The sequence below is a fragment of the Engraulis encrasicolus genome, chromosome 20 (assembly GCF_034702125.1).
Source record: "Engraulis encrasicolus isolate BLACKSEA-1 chromosome 20, IST_EnEncr_1.0, whole genome shotgun sequence".
NCBI classification, from domain to species: Eukaryota; Metazoa; Chordata; class Actinopteri; order Clupeiformes; family Engraulidae; genus Engraulis; species Engraulis encrasicolus.
The window spans coordinates 13029552-13050125 of record NC_085876.1 but is presented as its reverse complement, the minus strand read 5'-3'; the positions used below and the strand labels follow the sequence as shown (position 1 = coordinate 13050125).

At 39.8% G+C, this 20574-nt stretch overlaps 1 protein-coding gene across 1 annotated transcript; it reads left to right on the top strand.

Moving 5' to 3' along the window:
• The first annotated feature begins 1794 nt into the window (after window positions 1–1794).
• LOC134436809 (class I histocompatibility antigen, F10 alpha chain-like) lies at window positions 1795–19736 on the top strand. The gene is made up of 8 exons (XM_063186158.1): window positions 1795–1950; window positions 11845–12105; window positions 15326–15604; window positions 16383–16674; window positions 17416–17555; window positions 17649–17669; window positions 18110–18152; window positions 18614–19736. Exons 1-8 carry the CDS (start codon window positions 1896–1898, stop codon window positions 18651–18653), a joined length of 1131 nt encoding a protein of 376 aa, XP_063042228.1. The 5' UTR covers window positions 1795–1895; the 3' UTR covers window positions 18654–19736.
• Window positions 19737–20574: the final 838 nt, after the last annotated feature.

Below are 20574 nucleotides of genomic sequence, written 5' to 3'. Positions count from 1 at the left end.
AAGGTTTTGTCTATGAATTCATTATTTTAAGAGCAAAGAAATCCCACACACTGTCCATTCCACCAACAAACTTTAATACATTGTTTCGGTCATCCAACCTTCTTCATGTTGTATTAAAGTTTGTTGGTGGAATGGACAGTGTGCAGGATTTCTTTACACTTGAATGACAACCCCACTGGGATAATATCCTACGCACCTGCCCACCTACAGAGGTGTGCAAAAGCGTCTTCTTGAACAATTATTTTAAGAGCACCATACCGATTTATAAACACTAGTTACAGTGATTTTTTTTTTTTAATTCACATTTTAATGAACATTCCTTATATGTAAGCTAAACAAAACATTTCAAAATGTTTCAACTGATGAATATTATGTACGGAAGTTAAAATGATTAGATAAAAATGCAGAGAGCATAATTTACACAAGGACTAGGAACTTTAAGGAGTTACTAACTGCACATCTCCAGGAGAAGCAGTGGTCAGGAAGCGATTCATTCAAACAGGTTCCTTACTTGGAAAACTATGCATCCCCAGCCGGTATTAGGTCATTTTTACTCCATTAGTAGCTTTTTTAATCAGTTCATGTGTGTTTTCAAACTGTTAAGACAAATATTAAAGCTCAACTATAATTTCAAGACAATGGGTATTACACGGGTATTGTGAGTGAAAATTGGTACTTTGGGTCGGAAGATTTCATCCGTGTAAGTAATTACACTTTTCTCAAGGTGTTAGTCACAAAGCACAATCACAAAGCACAAACATATTGCTGTGCACCCTGCTTTTATTGCTGTGCAGTAGGATATAAGTGGCATTAAACAATAAATAAGCAAACAAGAACTTGTATTCAGATTAACTTGCCTTCTTGGTGGTTCGTATTCAGTGCTTTACTGCATTTGTTTTTGGAAATATGTAAAAAAAAAATAATAAAAAAAAAAAATCCAAAATTGTTAAAGGGGGGCTAATACTAATACCCCCCCCCCCCCCCCCCCCCCCCCCCCCCCCCCCCCCCCCCCCCCCCCCCCCCCCCCCTAAAATAGTCTTAACGACGGCCGTGCTCACCACACAGAGAAAAAGAAATGTACATAGGCTACCATACAAAGAACAATGTATTAGTACAATATTATACCCCCAGATGCAACAGAGCAATGTTAGCTTCTTGTAATACATTTTTGAGGAATGACGTGTAGGCTAGGTGGACTTGTAGCCTACAGGGCCATGCCAAGGCGTCCTTTGACATATACATCTCCTGTAAGAATTCTGTTGCTTTCATTAGGCTAGAACTCCATATAGTATGATAATCATTTTCAAATGTTAGTGTTGCAGTATATTTTATAGCCATAGGCCTATATTCATGTCGTTGTATGGCATATAGCAAAAAAGGGCTATATAGGCTAGTGTGTGTGTGTGTGTGTGTGTGTGTGTGTGTTTCCTGTATGACAATGTTGCCACCTGTCCATGTTTTTCCTGATTGTCCAGGATTGAAATAATTACCTGTCCAGAAAAAGAATACTTTTCTGGACAATGAATGAAGGATATTGTGTACAAGCAAAAAGGTCGATTGATTTTTACATAGGCCCATCCAGGATTTTTTCCAGACAGAGATGGCAACCCTAATGACAACAATTCTCCAAGCGACTTGTGCAGCAAAGCTACCAACAACCTACTTAGCTAGTTTCAGTTTCGAAAAGTAAGGTGGAGCGGAAACCTCTGCCCTGAAACAAATTACGCGTGTGCGCTTCTAAAATGTCATTGGCTACTGTGTGCATGGTCTCAGCATAATGCCACCATACCTCGAGAAGACAGAATAGAAGTTAGTCGTTTCCTGGATTCGCATTGAGAAATGTAGCACTTCTGAGACAGAAATCTGTGTAGCCTACAGCCATAACAACGCGAAAGATGAAGATCGGGGTCCTATTTGGGACCCTTTGGTGTCTCCACGCTGCGTCCGCTGGTATGAAACCTTTTTGTGTTTTGGGCTTTGGGGCATTCTTTGGTGACCAGTTGTTTACTATAGGAGGACGTTTGACGCATCTGAACTTTTTCACCACTCCATGTCTTAATTAAACTACGAGGTTTTAGAGATGGTCACAGCTTGAGTGTTTTTTATTTTTTATTTTATTTAACCTAATTCAGTACACTGTGAAAGCGTTTTCGATTCCCTGAGCTTGCAATAGGGCCTGCAATAACATATTTCCACAACCAAGAGACAGCCACAGACGTAGAGTTCTAGGCCTATTAGGGGCTTACGGCTTATGAATCTGAGTGAGATATTTATAAGATAGGCCTAAATAAAGATGAAGAAGGCCTATATGCCTAGGCCTACAGTTAAAACTATAAAAGATAAACACATTTAAAAAATAAAATAAAATGGATAGATGCACCCAGAGAGTGCAGACCTCGCACAAAGGAATCTGTTTGATAGAACATTTGACTGTGTTACAACCTTTTCTCTCTTTTTTTCAAGTCTTCTGCCTTCTTTTTGTGGAGTTAACGGGAATGTCGAAATTTGCCTGCTATCCTGCAATGGTAAAGAATCTTTTTTTTTTTTTAAATCCTCGATCCGGATTACCAAAATGTAATCGCTTCCTTTTGTAATTTTCAACAAATCCATAACTCATAACTTCTTGAGTTATCCTGCTGTCAGACAGACAGACAAACAAACCTACGCCACCAAAAACACAAATAAGCCTAATAACTAGATCACCAACAGATTTAAATCACTTGTTCATTTTTTTATCTGATGATATTTATTGATAGTAGTTGTACTGAGGTAAAAACTGATTTACCGGTTCCGGCCAATCCCCCTTCTAAACGTCCCCCCCCCCAAAAAAAGAAAAACATTTCAAGTGGGAAACACTATTCAATTAAGCTACAGGAAATAACATAGAACGAGTAGAACAAAGCAACACAATATCATGAAAATAAATAAAAGCAATACATACATAGATATCATCAGATAAAATTACTAAGTAAAATAAATACATGAATGAAATTGCACGTACACTATTCTAAGTAGTCTATCTATAAGGGACAAGCATGCTAATTAGGGCTGCACGATACATAGAAAATATATCTATCGCGATATCACGGCTTGCGATACACGTATCGCAAAAGTTGGTTGTATCGCGATACCTACTTTTTATTTTTTAATAACAGCCAATTTGATGAAAAGGTTAAAAAAGATATTAGGTTGACATTTTAAACATGGGAGGGATACAGCTTTTATGCGGAGCTGCATGCATGCTGCTGGTGTGTGAGGGCTTTTATCATTGATTACATCATGAAGTTAAAAATGTATTGCTCTACGAATAGCAAATATGTCACCATCTCTCATTGAACTCTCATTGATTTTCATTGTGTTGCTTTCCATGATTACAATGACCCTAAACATACACCTAAGGCCAAAGTTGATTTTCTGGAGAGGTGTGAGTGAATCAGTGATTAAGTATGACACCCGATCTGCGTATTTGAAGTGTTTTGATGTGACTTATCTGCTCATTTTCACATTATGTTCGATAGGCGACAAAACTTTTGTCCTCTGAAAATCTGCCCTGTCTGTGTTCATTAAAGGGTCAATCTTTCTTTGGTGCATGACATTTATTTTTGTACATGCATTTTCATTCGGGAGGGTTGTAGCTTTCATATGAGTGACTTCTGAAGCCAAGTGATTAATTGAAAGTCAGGTTATTAGCTGTTATTCCAAACAGATGAATAGGTGACAAGTCTTTTGGAGACGGGTGTATTAAATATTGCGACTAATATCGATATCGCGATATACATGTTATCTTGTATCACATATTTCTCTAATATCGTGCAGCCCTAATGCTAATAAAACAAGCATGCCATTTACAGACGTCTTCACCTGCGATTCCACATGCTGAAAAACAGTCTCTAAAGTACTACCTAGGGCTAGCCAAAACAGAAAGTTAGTCATTTTGTTATTCAGATGCCCTGCACATAAATCTATACATCACGTTGCGTAACACAAGGGCATCCATGCACAACGCACATGGGGTCAAAGGTACACAGTAATAAGACATAATGGAGGAGGTCAGGAATGATTTAGTCTTTTTGATGCACTTTCAAAAAGCAGTTGTGCTCAATTCAATCTGTTCCGCTAGGTAAAGGCTTGTCTGTAATAGTTTCCTACAATATGATGCAGGGCGGGGTGACAGTAACCAGCATTGCATGGTGAATTAAGTGTTAGGCCTTGGTCTTGGACAAATGAAAATATGAAAATATGAATGGTCCTTTTATCCTTCATCAAGCGCAATTAGAGCAGTCTATCTATCTACCCATATACTCGTGTAGACCTCACAGAGGTCATACTGCGCAGTCCACCACTCGGCCCCCAGACTCGCAACCTTTAAGTTCATGCTCTAGTTCAACATGGGAGACACAGTACAATACCATTAAGTTAAAGCTCCAGACTGATGGTTCAGTGCAACTGTATGAGGCTTCGGTAGAGAGCTGTACTACCACCGAACTCTGTTAGTTGGCATCTGTTACACACACACACACACACAATAATTTATTATTATTATTATTATTATTCCAATTTTGCCTTTATAAGGACAAGAAAGTGAAGAATGGGATAAGTAATGTGTGGGGGAGAGAGATGGGGAAGGACTGGGATATGGCCCAGGACGGACTCAACAGCCCGCTTGTATACTGCCCCATTTTTGGAATTAAGCCCATTTTCCACCCCTCCCCAAGTTAAATAAATGATTTTTTACCTCTCTCCCGTTGATCCAGCCGATTCCTGTGTCTGGCGGCGCAGCTTATTTGCATGTTTCTTCGGAACTGCTGAATCAGTACAAGACCAGTTAGCTTAATGCCCGATAGCCCAGTAGTTAAACATTGTGTAGGATTCTCAGCATCTTCACTACTGAAACTGAACTGAAACGAGGTGATTAACGAGGATGGTTTAAGCAAAGACTATATTAGTAGAGTAGTAGAGTAGAGTAGAGTAGAGTAACTTTATTGATCCCCAGGGGGAAATTCAGGTATCCAGTAGCTTACATAAATACACAAAAGCCCACATGGACATTTCAAGACAAAAATAAACACAGGAATAGTCATCAGGGTGGGGTAAATAAAATAAAATAATAGAGATAATAAATGTAGAAAAGGTAATTGTGCAAAAAGACATTCTGTGAGTTGGGATAGACCAATGCAAAAAAACATACTCTGTCGGTTAAGGTAGACAACAAGTGTTGATGGATACATCTATGATATAGTATAGTATGTAGAAGTAGGCAGTGTACAGAGTATGATAGGGGTTAAACATTCTTACAATGTCACAGTAAAGTACAGGTAAGTGTATTAGGCAAGCACACACACACACACACATTCTCGAGCCGGCGTAATAATCAAGAAAGGCAGCAAAGGTAGTAGTCCGGTAACGGCAGCGCAATAATATGCAACAACAACACTGTAGTTCCATTATTCTTCCGGAAGTTCAGGTAGTAGAAGCAAAGAGGGTGGATCTACCTTCTTTGAGGGAACTACAGTGCTGTTGTTGTTGTTGCATATTATTGCGCAAATCTAGAAGCAAACGTTTTGTTTTCAATTTCTTATATTACGGCAGGGCTTAGTCCTATGCATTGTGGTGTTGTTGTTAATAATTTATATATTATTATTTATACGTTTATATAATTTATAAAATATTGTTAAAGGGGTATGCCACTATTTTGGGGCTTAATACAGTTAAAATCGTTGGCTGGGGTTTATAAAGGTGGTAAAGTGTCTTATTTTTCATGTTAGCCTAAGCATTGTCTTGCTTTAAGACAAGTTCAAAGATGGAGTGTGTCGCTAAGCTAGTGAAAGTAAATGGATCCGTGTAGCATTGCTACATGCTACACGGATCCATTGACTTTCACTAGCTTAGCGACATGATCCCTCTTTTAACTTGTCTTAAAACAAGACAACGGCTTACATGAAAAATAAGACACTTTACCACCTATATAAACCCTGGCCAACGTCTTTAACTGTATTAAGCCCCAAAATAGTGGCATACCCCTTTAATAAACACATCTGTCATTATTAAGCTCACATATTTTTTTAATTATTGTATTATTTTTTTCTTTTACTGTTTTGAGACCATGGTGTATAGTGATATTACACTATAAGCAATAAATATTAATTACTTGTAGTAGAAGTAGTAGTAGTCCTAGTAGTAGTAGTAGTAGGCTAGTAGGCTACTATTAGTATTATTAGGCTATTCGTCTGTGAAGTGAAAAATACAGATAATCTAATCTTAGATAGATAATCTAAATATGCTCGTCTGCTTTTAGAATGGTTGAAGCAGTAGGCTAAACATTTCCACAGGACTATGTATTTTACACTTTTAGGATGTATTTATTGTTTGTTTGTTTGTTTTATTTTGGCAGTAGGCCTAAGACAAGGAACGCATTGTTATGTCACACATTTTAGAATAATACCATTGCATTGAGTTGTAGGTCTAGTTACATTTACTGTAGGCCATATTTTTTAACAGAGGACCGGTTTGGTATCATCATTAATTGTTGACCTACTGTTATTATGATTGTTGTTATTTCTGTTATTGTTGTAATTGTTTTGTGGCTATTATCACATAGTGTGTATGACCCAACGTAGTGGGGGTGACATGTGGCCCTCTGAGCCATTTCATCTAACCCACAACAATGACAACTTATACATTTTTCTTGGTGTTTTTCTAGTTTATCACCACCAGATGGCAGTGCAGGATCTAAATAAGTAAAACAAGCTGTTGGTTGATAAATTGATTTCATTACTGGACTATTTCCTTGCAACAAAACCAGATGAAGATTATGCATATTATCTAAAGAACAGTTAAGGCACACTATCATTTTGAGTAGGTTATCTGGGGTGCTAAAATTGTTGTAGCAAATAACTTGGGTTTGATTTTCCTTGGAGAAGGGTGCAGTGCGGAGTAGTGAGTGCTAGAGTTTAGATTCTCTGCCCGAGCCCGAAGCAACCCGACCCGACCCGTGGGCCGGGTAGGTCCGGCATTTTCCATCACTATCCTCGGGTCGGGTCGGATCGGACCGGGCCCCAGGCGTGATCAAGCTTTTTTTTTTATTTATTATTATTTTTTTAACTATTAGCTCAGGGCCTTAATGGTACGGGCAACATTATGTTGGATAATAATTAGACGAAATATTCTGAACACTATTCTTTGTGTGAAGCCTACAAAGTTGCACAAGTCAGACTACGAAATTGCAAAAGGCAGCATGCGCAGTTTTCTTCCACTGCTGTGCTAAATTGACTGGCGCGCGCGGGTGTGTGTGTCAAGGCTGGCCGTGCACCAGGGCGTCTATAAATCCACCTTGGCGAATGACAAACTGAGTCTCATATGCATTTGGCCATGATTTTTAAAAGAATTTAGTCGGAGATTTCGCTGGTCTTAAAAGCCTCCAGGCACCCGCATGTCTCCCGTGTCAGAACTCTGTCGATACTCCTCCACTTGCGTCTGACTTAAAATACCACTGACAATTCTCTGGTTCAAATAAGTTAACTATCAACTGACAAGCGATGCAAAATCTATATTTTGCTATGCCTTTACAATCCAGTGTAGTGGTCATCATCAAAATGACCAAGGACAAAAGTGAAGAAGTTTGAGATCAGTTTACAGCATGAAGACGATATTAAACAGACTACATGTAGGCCTAATGTTCCGTTTATTGTCGGCCTATTGTTTTTGATTTAGCCTACCTGGAAGCTTTTAAACACTATTCTTTATGTGTATGCTAGCCTATAAAGTTGCACAAGTCAGACTACGAAATTGCAAAGGGCAGCATATCATGCACATTTTTCCCTCAACTGCCAAGCAGGTAACAGGTAACAGTGCCGTTGTCCCCAATAACGTTATGCTTCCCAATCACTTGACTCACGCTGGCTGCTGCTGCTGTCGAGGAACACTTCTGTTTATTAATTTGTTTTTTCGTATTTTACCATATCAGTGAACACAACGAAGGACATTGCATTTCCAAAACCGTTTCATGAATTGCGAAGTCAAGCCGTACTGTTTGGGACTCAATGCGATGGCATGCGCAGCATCGCAGCATGGAATCACTTTCACTTTTACCTCTGCTGAAAAATGGTAGGCTAGTGGATCTCCAAGTGGCTACTAATCACTTTCACTTTTACCTCTGCTGAAAAATGGTAGGCTAGTGGATCTCCAAGTGGCTACTGTAGTAGACGGTTAAATTAAATTTCAGCGGACGATATGCTCACGAGAAGTCGCAGTGACAGTGCATGCATGGCTTTGTAACTTTTTTCATCACCGGCCAAAATGGCTGTGGCACTGACGGACGCCAGGGCGCCTAAAAATCGTCTTTGGGGAGTAAAAACTGAATCTCACTAGGTTTCTGGACGGTAACTTATTGGGGTATGATTTTTTTTTTTTTAAAGAATTTAGTCAGAGATTTCTGTAGCCTAGATGCTCCGCCTCCACATGCATCTGACTACATTGACAATTCTGCGGTTTAAATAAATTTGCCATCAGCTGGCGACACAAAATCTATATTTTGTAATCTGCCTTTACAATCCAGTAGTGGTCATCATCAAAATGTTCAAGGCAAGAGTATACGACATGAGAAAAGTAAACAAGTTTGTGATCAGTTTACAGCATGAAGACGATAGGACTCAACATTAATGCTCCGCTTATTGTCGGCCGTTTTTGATTCATCTGGATGCTTTTAAACACACATGTGCAACACTTGTCGTCCTTGTTGCATTGTTTATCAAGATAAATGTTAACAAATGTGTTGGTTCACTTGCTTAAAACTAGTTGACACCGTCAGCTATAACATCCACAATATGGTCGGGCTTCAATCGGTCTGGGGCTCATAATTCACAGTTAATGTGATGGGCCGGGCCGGGCCGGGCTCCAATGAGCGCGGGCTCGGTAGGGTCGGGTTTCACTCTTTAGGCCCGATCTAAGCTCTAGTGAGTGCAGATTAGTGTGCAATGTAGGACTACACAATTAATCGAAAATAATCGAAAATCGTGATAAAATCGTGAAATCGAAGTCGTGATTTCAATCGAATAGTGACCTGCCTTTGAGAGCGTCCTTGAAGCCAGAAGATACTGACATGCTGGTGTTTCTTACCAGAAATCTGTCCTCCTAAGTTTCATGCTATTGCCTTTACATAATTATTACAATTTATTTTATTTTGCTCATCCCGTATATAATGCATTCTTGGTTATATTTCATCTTGTTATAATTTTCAAAAACATCTGCATAAAAACAATAATCGTGATTATGATTTTTTTTCCATAATCGTGCAGCCCTAGTGCAATGTGTAACTTGTGGTAAAACAGTTGCTACCTAGCAATTTTTATTAGTGTTTTTGTTGTGTTGTTGTTGTTGTTGTTATTATTATTATTATTATTATTATTATTATTGACCCTTGCCTACAAAGCTACAGCAGCTTCTGCTCCGGCTTACCTGAAGGATATGCTAATGCCTTATGCTCCTTCCAGGGTGTTGCATTCCTCCAATACCAACTGTTTAGCCTTGCCCTCTACTCTCACAAGGCGATTCCGATCCAATCAGTTTTCTGTCATTGTTTCTCATTGGTGGAATAAGCTACCAGTTGCTACAAGAGCAGGGTCATCTCTCTCAACCTTCAAGAAGCTAGTGTAGATCTCTTCTGAGAGAGCTTCCCTGCACAACACTAATACTATAGCATAACATGATAACTAATTCCACTCACATCGTGGCTGGCCCACGGCTATGGAGTGATTTGCCTCTAGACGTCAGACTCGCTCCCTCTATGACCACTTTAAATCTAGGCTAAAAACACTTTAACCTTAGCCTTGACTCTTAATGTCTAGCGTTCTTCCTTAAGCCACTGCTTTTGACACCTTTTATGCACCTAAATTACATTTTATTATTATTTTATGCTACATCTTCTTTTACCTCGTGTTGGACAATGCTATCAGTGTTGCAACTATGCACTGCATCTAGATGTCTTTGTTAATTGTGTAAATTTTTCTACTAATTACTGTGCTTGTATACTGCTGTACTGTAAGTCGCTTTGGTCAAAGATTTCTGCTAAATGTAATGTAATGTAATTATTATTTGACATGGCATGTGGATATGACTGAATTACATATGTAAGATTACATTATTTAGCCTGTTACAATTTTTGCTTAGCTCTAATGAGTACAGTGAAAACATCAAATCACCTTTAGATTAATCAGGCTTTCACCAGATAAATGTGGTTGTTCTGTTCCCTCCAAAGTGCATCTTAACTATGACTGAACAGCCAGATGAACTCCATCTTCAAGAAGACGAGCAGCCATGCCCATTTATTGACATTATCCATTAAGACGGTGTGAAATTATAACAAACAGAAATTTAAAAAAAAAAAAAAGAAAAAAGAACTGAACATTGGTGTAGCTGCCCCTGTACAGTAGCTGCACGGGGCAGCCGTGGCCTAGTGGTTAGCCAGTTGGTCTTTCAATCTAGGGGTTGCAGGTTCGAATCCCCCTGACCTCTGCCTACATCTCCATCCATGGCTGAAGTGCCCTTGAGCAAGTCACCTAACCCCACATTGCTCCAGGGACTGTAACCAATTCCCTGAAAAATAATAACTAAGTCACTTTGAATAAATGAAAGCGTCCGCTAAGTGCAATGTAATGTAACTACGGAGCTCAGACATATTAATCATTTCTAACAGATACGAACAACATTGCAGGTTACAAAGCCACGGATCTTTACTCATTACAATATTTCTATCAACTCATGTACAATACTTTAAAAGGGTAATTTACAGACTTATGCTTTCTGCATATGTCACGGTGGGCGATCATAGCTGTGTGTCATCTAGCTTCGTCAACTGTCAACTGTCAAAACTGTATGTAAACAGAACGTTCACGAGGAAAGTTCACTTCCTGGTGATGCCAATACCATGCTTACTTATTATTGTTATTAAATAGATAGCATTCCAATTAATCTTTTATCTAACTTAATATAATTTGACATTAATTAAATTAACTTATTCAGAATCATCTCAAAGGAATTTAAATTTGCCCATTTACCCAAATTAATGAAGCAAAACTGACCCAGAATGGAATGCGCCGAGCAGTGGTTCTGCCTTGAGTGGAGCTCACAGAGTTGTGTGGAAATACACAGATCTGGTGAAAGCCAGGTTACCTTTAGATAGAAACCAATGTGAGTTAGTCTGATCTTTTCTCGTAAAGTACTGTAGTATCTATTCAGAGGTTGAGAGTATTGTCACACTAAAAGACTGTCCATATTTGATGTTTTTCTAAGGAATCACATGATGTAGGCCTATTTGTTATTAACCATTGTTGGAACTTCTTCAGATGACTGCTTTAGGCCTACTGGAAAATGATGGAAGCAGGGTCAGGTTAGCTTTTCCATGAAACATGAAACTACAGTTTTAAATTGATTGACAGCACTATATAGTATAGGCTATCATATCATACACAATGTGCTTGAGATCGAGAAAATATAGAAAATAAGACTGTAGGCCTACATAACTAATCCTAATAATAAACAAAATGGCTATCTAGTCTATATAGCCTATCTAGGCCTATCTAACAACCCCAGTAGGCCTACCAGTAGCCTATATCAATACATTTGTACTATCAAAGAAGGCATAAAGAGATGAAACGGTGTCTTGTTAAGATTAAAAAAATAGGCTCATAAAAATATGTGTGAAAGGATGGCTGACGTTGTATGTTAAACCTCTTTTGATGACATAAAACCACTTTAAACATATTAGGTAACAAAGAACACTATAAACTAAAATGGACCCTAAATTGAATCAGACAGATAATCATTCTAATTTTTAACTCTTTCTTTTAGAAATCCATTTTTTGAAGTACTTCTACACTGCTTCTGCTGGAGTACCAAACTTTCCTGAGTTTGTTACGGTTGGAGTGGTGGATGGTGCCACATTCTTTCACTATGACAGTGACACTAAGAAAGCTGCAGCTAAACAAGACTGGTTGGAAAAGCATGTAGATTCCCAGTATTGGGAAAGGGAGAACAGCAATCTCTTGGCTGCTAGCCAGACCTACAAGGCCAGCATAGACATCGTCAAGTCACGTTTCAACCAAACTGGAGGTGAGTAGGCCTATTGATCAATCTACAGTATGTCGGATGGTGAACAGAGTAGGTATTGCAACTATGCTGTGCATCAAAACTGTGCTGCCCATTCCCAAATTTTATCTTTTCATGAATATTTAGCAAGTAATAAACTAATATTTACTAGTATGAAAGTACAGCAGCTAAAATGGTGTACTTGGAGAAGAGCCACCTTGTCGTGTATGAAAAGTGTAATGAATACTAAATATTTTATGTCTTAGTGAAAAAGGTAACTTTCATGTACTACATAATATTTCAAGTTGTAAATTAATACTTTGTCTTAATCATCATATGTATGTATTATATTTGGCCACTCATTTTGGCCACTTAATCACCTATTAGTTACTGTCTGAATGACCAACAAGCTGCCATTACATGAGGTTGTGTTCATGAAGTTGTGTGTGTGTGTGTGTTTTCTATGCCACTTCATTCAGATAATAGCGTGAGTTAAGAGCAGCAGGAGCTGAAGGTTAATGTGACATACACTCCTGCCTACATGTTATGTGTAGGCCCTATGTATGTGTAAGTGGAGTCAGGAGTGGGTGGCTAGCAAGGTGTTCTGTAAGCTCAACCTCAGTTGCTGAAGCTAATCAGTTCTGGTCCCTATGGGCTTGGTGCTAAAGCTGCACTATATATAGGTCCACTTCTGTTTCCAGTCTATTAACGCTGCTACACACACACAAATGCACACACATGCACATACACACTGCCCGCATCCCTGTTCCCTCCACTACACTTCACCTCATCCCTCCTGCATCTCTAGTGGTCCCTCTCAGGCTGAGGCTGCTGTAGTGAGATGGAGGACTGGGGCCATCTGATCTCATCTCATCTCATCTCATCTGATGTGAATGAATGGGGATCATTAGGGGCCAGAGTGGAAACACACACCACACACTCACCTCTGATACTCTACAATGCAGGAAGGGAGAACAGGCAGGCAGGCAGAGTTTAACACACACAGATGGACAGACTGCAGGATGGAAATCCCAATAGAGAGTCATTAGAAAGGACAGAATGCAGCACAGACAGACCTACAGATGGACAGACAGCGAATAAAGCACATAGAGACAGAATGAAGGACATTCAGGCAGACAGAGACTGAAACACAGACAGAGAGAAACACAGACACAGTCAGGTAGACAATACGAAGCACAGAGAGACAGACAGACAGAAAGAATGAAACTCAGAGGGACAGACATACAGAGTCACCAGTGTGTCATGTGACTCAGGTGTAGAGCAGAGTGAGGTGGAGCCTCAGCATGTGAAGAGCCAGTCGTACTCAGTAGCATATTAGACATGTATACGTGACATCACTCCACCTGACTCAGTAGCATATTAGACATGTATACGTGACATCACTCCACCTGACTCAGTAGCATATTAGACATGTATACGTGACATCACTCCTCCTGACTCAGTAGCATATTAGACATGTATACGTGTCTATGATCAGGACTCCTCACCTGCACCATACAGCTGCACACTGGACAGAGGTGCACACACACACACACACACACACACACACACACACACACACACACACACACACACACACACACACACACACACACACACACACACACACAGTTGCCCCACACAGTTCAAATCTCCCCGTCTTACCCCCATTAGCACCCAAACCAGCAGCAGCATCATCCCATTCCATCCCATCTCTATTAGTCCTTAATACCCTCCACCCAACTCCACCCCTGACCCTCAGCACTGCCCTCCCCAACACACCACTGGTACCCCCAGCACACCTCACCAGCACTAGTCATCACACACACACACACACACACACACACGCACTAGTCATCACACACACACACACACACACACACACACACACACACACACACACACACACACACACACACACACACACACACACACACACACACACACACACTGCCCTCCTCCCTGTTCCCCAGCCCACCTCACCTCATCCCTCCTGCATCTCTAGTCGTCCCTCTCAGGCTGAGGCTGCTGTAGTGAGATGGAGGACTGGGGCCATCTGATCTCATCTCATCTCATCTGATGTGAATGAATGGGGATCATTAGGGGCCAGAGTGGAAACACACACCACACACTCACCTCTGATACTCTACAATGCAGGAAGGGAGAACAGGCAGGCAGGCAGAGTGTAACACACACAGATAGACGGCAGGATGGACAGCCCAATGTAGACTCATTGGAATGGACAGAATGCAGCACAGACAGACCTACAGATGGACAGACAGCGAATAAAGCACATAGAGACAGAATGAAGGACATTCAGGCAGACAGAGACTGAAACACAGACAGAGAGAAACACAGACACAGTCAGGTAGACAATATGAAGCACAGAGAGACAGACAGAAAGAATGAAGCACATACAGACAGACAGAGTCATCAGTGTGTCATGTGACTCAGGTGTAGAGCAGAAGGGTGTGGAGCCTCAGCATGTGAAGAGCCAGTTGGACTCAGTAGCATATTAGACATGTATACGTGACATCACTCCACCTGACTCAGTAGCATATTAGACATGTATATGTGACATCACCTGTCTCAGTAGCATATTAGACATGTATACGTGTCATCACTCCACCTGACTCAGTAGCATATTAGACATGCATACGTGTCTATGATCAGGACTCCTCATTTACACCATAGGCCAGCACACAAGACAGAGGCACATGTGAGGGCTGTGGAACTCAAATAATGGTATACGTAGACTAACCAATGGATTACATTCAGTCTTTCCTTTATTTTACTCCAAAGTTGTCTAATTCTGAAAATGGTCCTCTGGTGTGATTGACCTTCACTATATTTAATTCATTAAAATAACTAATTATTTCCTATTCCACCTAATGGTTAATTATGAAACAGAATACATTCCATAATCATCATCACATATCTTGAGAGTAAATATTTTTATACATATCCAATAATTACTTTGTTTAACCTAAGATGATAAAATAGATACAGTAGCTGTGAAATGGAGACTGCAGTGAATAAATTAGCTACAGTAAAATTTGCATCCCAACTTCAATTTTCTCTGTACAATTCACAAAGGACAGTATAAACTGTTGAGCTCAGATATGTAAACAGTATCTGAACAGTAGCATATGTGACTCATTTTGGTCATGTCATTGTACAAGTATGATTTTCATATTGACTTCATGGCTTTTTCTCACACATTTTTCTTCTCTTCCTTCGTCAGGTGTGCACACATTCCAGTTCATGTATGGCTGTCAGTGGGATGATGAAACTGAAGAAAAAATTGGAATTTACCAATATGGTTATGACGGAGAGGACTTCATCTCCTTTGATGTGAAGACCATGCAGTACACTGCTCCAGTGCAGCAGGCCTTCCCAACCAAACTGAAGTGGGAGAACTTGCATGCAGAGCTTGAGTATTGGAAAAACTACCTCAGCAATGAGTGTGTTGAGTGGCTCAAGAAATATGTTAACTATGGGAGAAGCTCTCTGGACAGGAAAGGTAAAACTGTACACAGCAGCAATAGCTGCATTATGTACTGTAAGCTGTAATGTGCAGTGATGCAGTCATTCTTGTAGTGTAGAGTAAGGGTGAAGGGTGAGACAAGACCTGGACGTTAGTGGAGCTCGTAGAACAGGCTGAATCTAAAATCTCAATCAGAGATTTTCTTATTTTCATAGAAGTTGTCTTTGAAATGTTTCAATTAGCAATGTTTTATGACTTTAAATCATTTACAATTAACCAGGAAGTAAGGATATTGTTGCGCTCTAGATGTTAAGAAAAGTAACTAGGTGCGTGGACCCAAAATAAGTAAGGTATAAGGTTGGAGCAGGTTCGCACACTAAACAAGGTCAGCACAGAGAGCAATGATGATGGCAACAGCCTGAAACGCCTGCTCTATCCTGCTCTAATAAATAAACTCCTTGTGCTTGACCTTTGTGTCTTGTTTAGTGTGCGAACATGCTCCAACCTTATATCTTACAATTAACATTATATAGAGCTTCTCTCTCATTGACTTTGAATGTATATTTTACACACATCATTTGGGATTACGCTGGACAATATACATAGTATACATATTCCATTCTCTTTGTCCCCTCAGACATTTTTATGCCCTGAAAGATCCTAATATGAATTTGTCACTTTTTTATTTGTATAAAAATAACTTTGTAAAAAATATCTTTGCCTTTCTGATCTTGTATGGTTATTGACATTGTTATTGCTTCTATTTCTTTCTCATTATTTCAAATCTATCGTTTTTACTACTGTGTCCCTCCAGTGGACCCTGAGGTCTCCCTGGTCCAGAAGGGCCCTGAGGTGGCGTGCCATGCCACAGGCTTCTACCCTGACTCAGTGATGATCACCTGGAAGAAGGATGGAGTGGAGGTGGATGATGATGTGGATGTGGGGGAGACTCTGCCCAACGAGGATGGAACCTTCCAGAAGAGATCCGTGCTCACCGTCTCACCTGAGGAGAGGGAGAAGGCCCAGTACTCCTGCGAGGTCACACACAAGGGCAGCATCTTCAGACCAAGGGAGCCACGCACAGGTGGTGAGTGGTTAAAGATATGATACAATACAATTCAATATGCATGAATGTTATTGTTACAGCTTTATTATTACATTTAATACTAACTTAGGGTATTTTCACACCTATGGAGTTTTTACACCTGCTCCCTTGCAGCCATTTAAGTGAACTCAGACCTGTGACTCAGCATTCACTTCCAAGGGTTCTGGGTACAGTTTGGTGCGTTCACACATGCACAGAAAATGCTGAGTCACAGGTCTGAGTTCATTTAAATGGCTGGAAGGGACCAGGTATGAAAACCCTATAAGTGTAATCACTTACTACAAACATAGTTAGAGCTCTAGAGGACTGGGTGTGACGAAAATAAATTACACACCATAATAGTCTAACTGGACCAGAAAGTAGTAGTTACCACCTGTAGTAGTTATGGATTACCTGGCTTAGGCCTTAGGGTTATTGATATGCAAAGAACAGAAATGATTGTCAGTCAGCTCTGCTGAGTTTGTACTACATGGGCATTTCTCAAAACCTAGTGTGCACACTTCCAAGTGTATCAGCATAATTAGTCACGCCCAGTGATTGGATAGTCAATGGTGAACTCTATGGAGTATCCAATCACTTGGTGTGACTAATAAAGAGTATCCAATCACTGGCTGTGACTAATTAGGCTGAATACACTTGGAAGTGCGCACACTAGGTTTTGAGAAATGCCCAGTATTCCTTGCCTTGATGTCAAAATGGTGTTATTTGCCTGTGTAATTCTGTCAAGGAAATAACTGACAAGGATTGTTTTAGATGAAGTGGATACTGGCATGGGCATGGGCACGGGCACAATCATTGGCATCATTGCTGCTGTTCTCGTGGTTGGCGTTGGAGTTATTGCTGGCATTGTTGTCATGGTGTTGAAGAAGAAGGGTGAGAAGGGTGAGATAACTTTCTTTCATGTAGTTTCATTGTTAAGTAAAACTGTCTTGTCGATTGCATGAGCCTGATTTTTATTCCCTTGTATGTTCACAGAGTATGACAAGGCTTCATCACGTGAGTATTGCTTTGACCCAAAATGCAGACACTTCTGAATGCTTAAAATATGTACTGATTTCTTCATCATCAATCATTTTTATCACTGACCTAGCTTACAGTACATATATCTTTGCAATCTTATTATAGTGATGTGATTTTTTGAGGCTGTACAATTCACTTTTCGTCAAATTCTAACCAGTCTACAGTTTTTTTATTATAATGGCATGATAATTAGCCTGAATTGCATTTTAAAATATTTGTTATCTACCTTTCATGCAAGTGACAGATTTCAGTAAAGTAATGATGATATAGGCCTATACAGTGATGACAATACTAGTTTTTTATTTCACTCATGTAGTTCATCATGCTATTTGGCACTGAGGACCAGAAGCTTTACTTGTCATCCAGTCACAGTACATGTGTTTTAATTAATGCTGTATATTCTTTAACATTGGCAGAGGACACCAACTCTGACATCTCCAACTCCAACCCCATTGTCAGGTACGGTGCATGTGGTTTTACATGTTTCTCTATCATCAGTGTCGTATATGATTAATGCCTCCCTTTAAGGTACTCACAGTGTGCACTGTGCATACTGCAGAGTGTTAATAACTCTATGTAAGCTTACGTACGCTACTGCTCTTACAGATGAACTTTTAATAATTTACAACTCAAACTATCCCGGTAAAAGACAGCAGACTGCCAGTGAAGCAAAGAACATAACAATGTAATATTAATCCCATTTAACTTTTCATGTACATATATTCATTCCACTAATGTATAGATGTAGCCTGAAAGACCAGACCATTCATTTTGAATAACTTTGTACGACGTAATTCTTGTGGTCTGGTAAAACCAGTCTAGTAAAGATGTTCACTCGACGAAAGAGCAGAGCTTACACCTAGTCTTACATGTAGTTGTAGATGTGATCTAAGATTTATTTGCATTCATTTTCTCTCTAGGAATGAAACCGAGAAACTTAACCCCGACCCCTCTGTGTGAAGAGTGAAGGGCCCAGCCATGCCTCAATCAGCTGGGCACTGGTCTGCTACAGTCCGGCTCAAGTCATTTGCAGAGGCATCCCCATCTCTCCCCACTCGCTTCCTGTCATTCTCTACCTGTCCCGTCACAGAAATAAAGGCTTATGCCTTGTTCACACCAAGCGACGGAAGTCATTATTTCTCTATGGAGGGTGCGCGGCCAGAGCGAATTCACCAGGGGGGAAACGAACTGAGTGACCAGAGCAAATTTCAACAATTAAAGTCAAGCTAATATGATGGTAATGAGCTATGATGCGGTTTGGCAAAAAAAAACAATTGGAATGTTCCTCTCCAAGCCAGAGCCGTTAGGTGATTAGCTAAATCAAATATGTCAATGTAACTTACCAAGCGAATTCATGGCGAAACCTCTTCTGCTACCTCTGCTACAAGGCAGCGTAGGTCGCTCTTGGTGTGGACAAGGTGTTAAAGCCCAAAAAAATCTTTGAAGAGTGAAGAGTGCTGAAGGAAAATCATCCAGCACAAATCAACTGATGTACATACTTGTATATATTTCTAAACTCGCTAGATGACTTGTTTGACTTTTTTCCAGCAATAGACCATTCACTTTTTGATTACTGGGGTTTATTTGCACTATTGTTATTTTCCATGTCAGTGGTCCAAATTGTGGAATAGTCGTCTATGATCCAATTCATGTCTATGAGACAATCTTTGAAGACATTATTTTGAGTACCTGAATGAGTTGGTGATTCTTGTTTGGTTCTCTGGTTAGTTTATTTTTAGGATTTGTTTGTGCAATGTTTTGTAATGTTTTGACGTTTTCAACAAGCGCAACTTTCTTTCACTTTTCAACATTAAACTAATTGGTGGTGGTGGCAAATACAGTAGTGTGGATTCTTATGGAATCCACAAATGTAAGGTTTCATTTTTAAAGTACATGTTTTATTTCTCTATCCTGAACGCCATTACATCAAGATATAGCTTAAGGAACTCACAAGAAAATGTGGACATCCTGATCAGATTACTAAATTGTATGATCGATTTTCAGTTTTAAAAACAAATAAAATAAAGGGTACCCATTTGGAAACGGTTGTGTGTGATGTATTTTGTAGTAAGAATAATTTTGTAATCTGCTAAATCAGAACTCATTTAAAAATAATCATGAATGTGATCGTAATTGATAGCTGCTAATCACTATTTTATGTGTTTGTGGCACTGATCATGTAAGTACCTCTTTATTTTGTTCAGCGTCCATTTGAAACATCAGCTTTTGATTGATTGATTTGAATCTTTTCCTGAAATTACATCTTTATTGTAATATCTACAATAGCTCTTGTAATATCTAGGTGTATATTGTAATATCAACAATATTTTGATCAGGACATCCAAGTTAGCATGTCACCAGTATGAGTGAGTTGCAGATTATGTAATGATCTACTTTATAGTAATACACATGCCTAGGGGGAGCTGTGGTGAGTCAGGTTTGAATCCAGCCTGGGTCATTTCCCAACCCTACCCCATCTCTCACACAATTGTTTCCTGTTCTTCCTTTTAAAGGCCTAATAAATAGTCCAACATCTATTTGAAATACTACACAATATACGTTATGAATCTTGTTATAACTGAAGTAGAAACTAAATCAGAGGGTGTGTGTGAGTGTGTGCTCCATTTCAAGTGAGCATAAGCAGACTTAACATCATATGTCACAACAAGACTTTGATGATTCTGCAAAAGGGAGCCCTAATCATGACCACACCTCTCGCCCTCGAGAGGGAGGGAGGAAGGGATATTGTGTTCCGTCAGATTGTGCCTTTATTGATAGGAAAGTGGAGATTATGACAGGAAGTGAGTGGGGAAAGAGATGGGACAGGGTTGGGACATGACCGAACCTGGGTCTCCATGGGCATGCAAGGCCAAATGTGGGG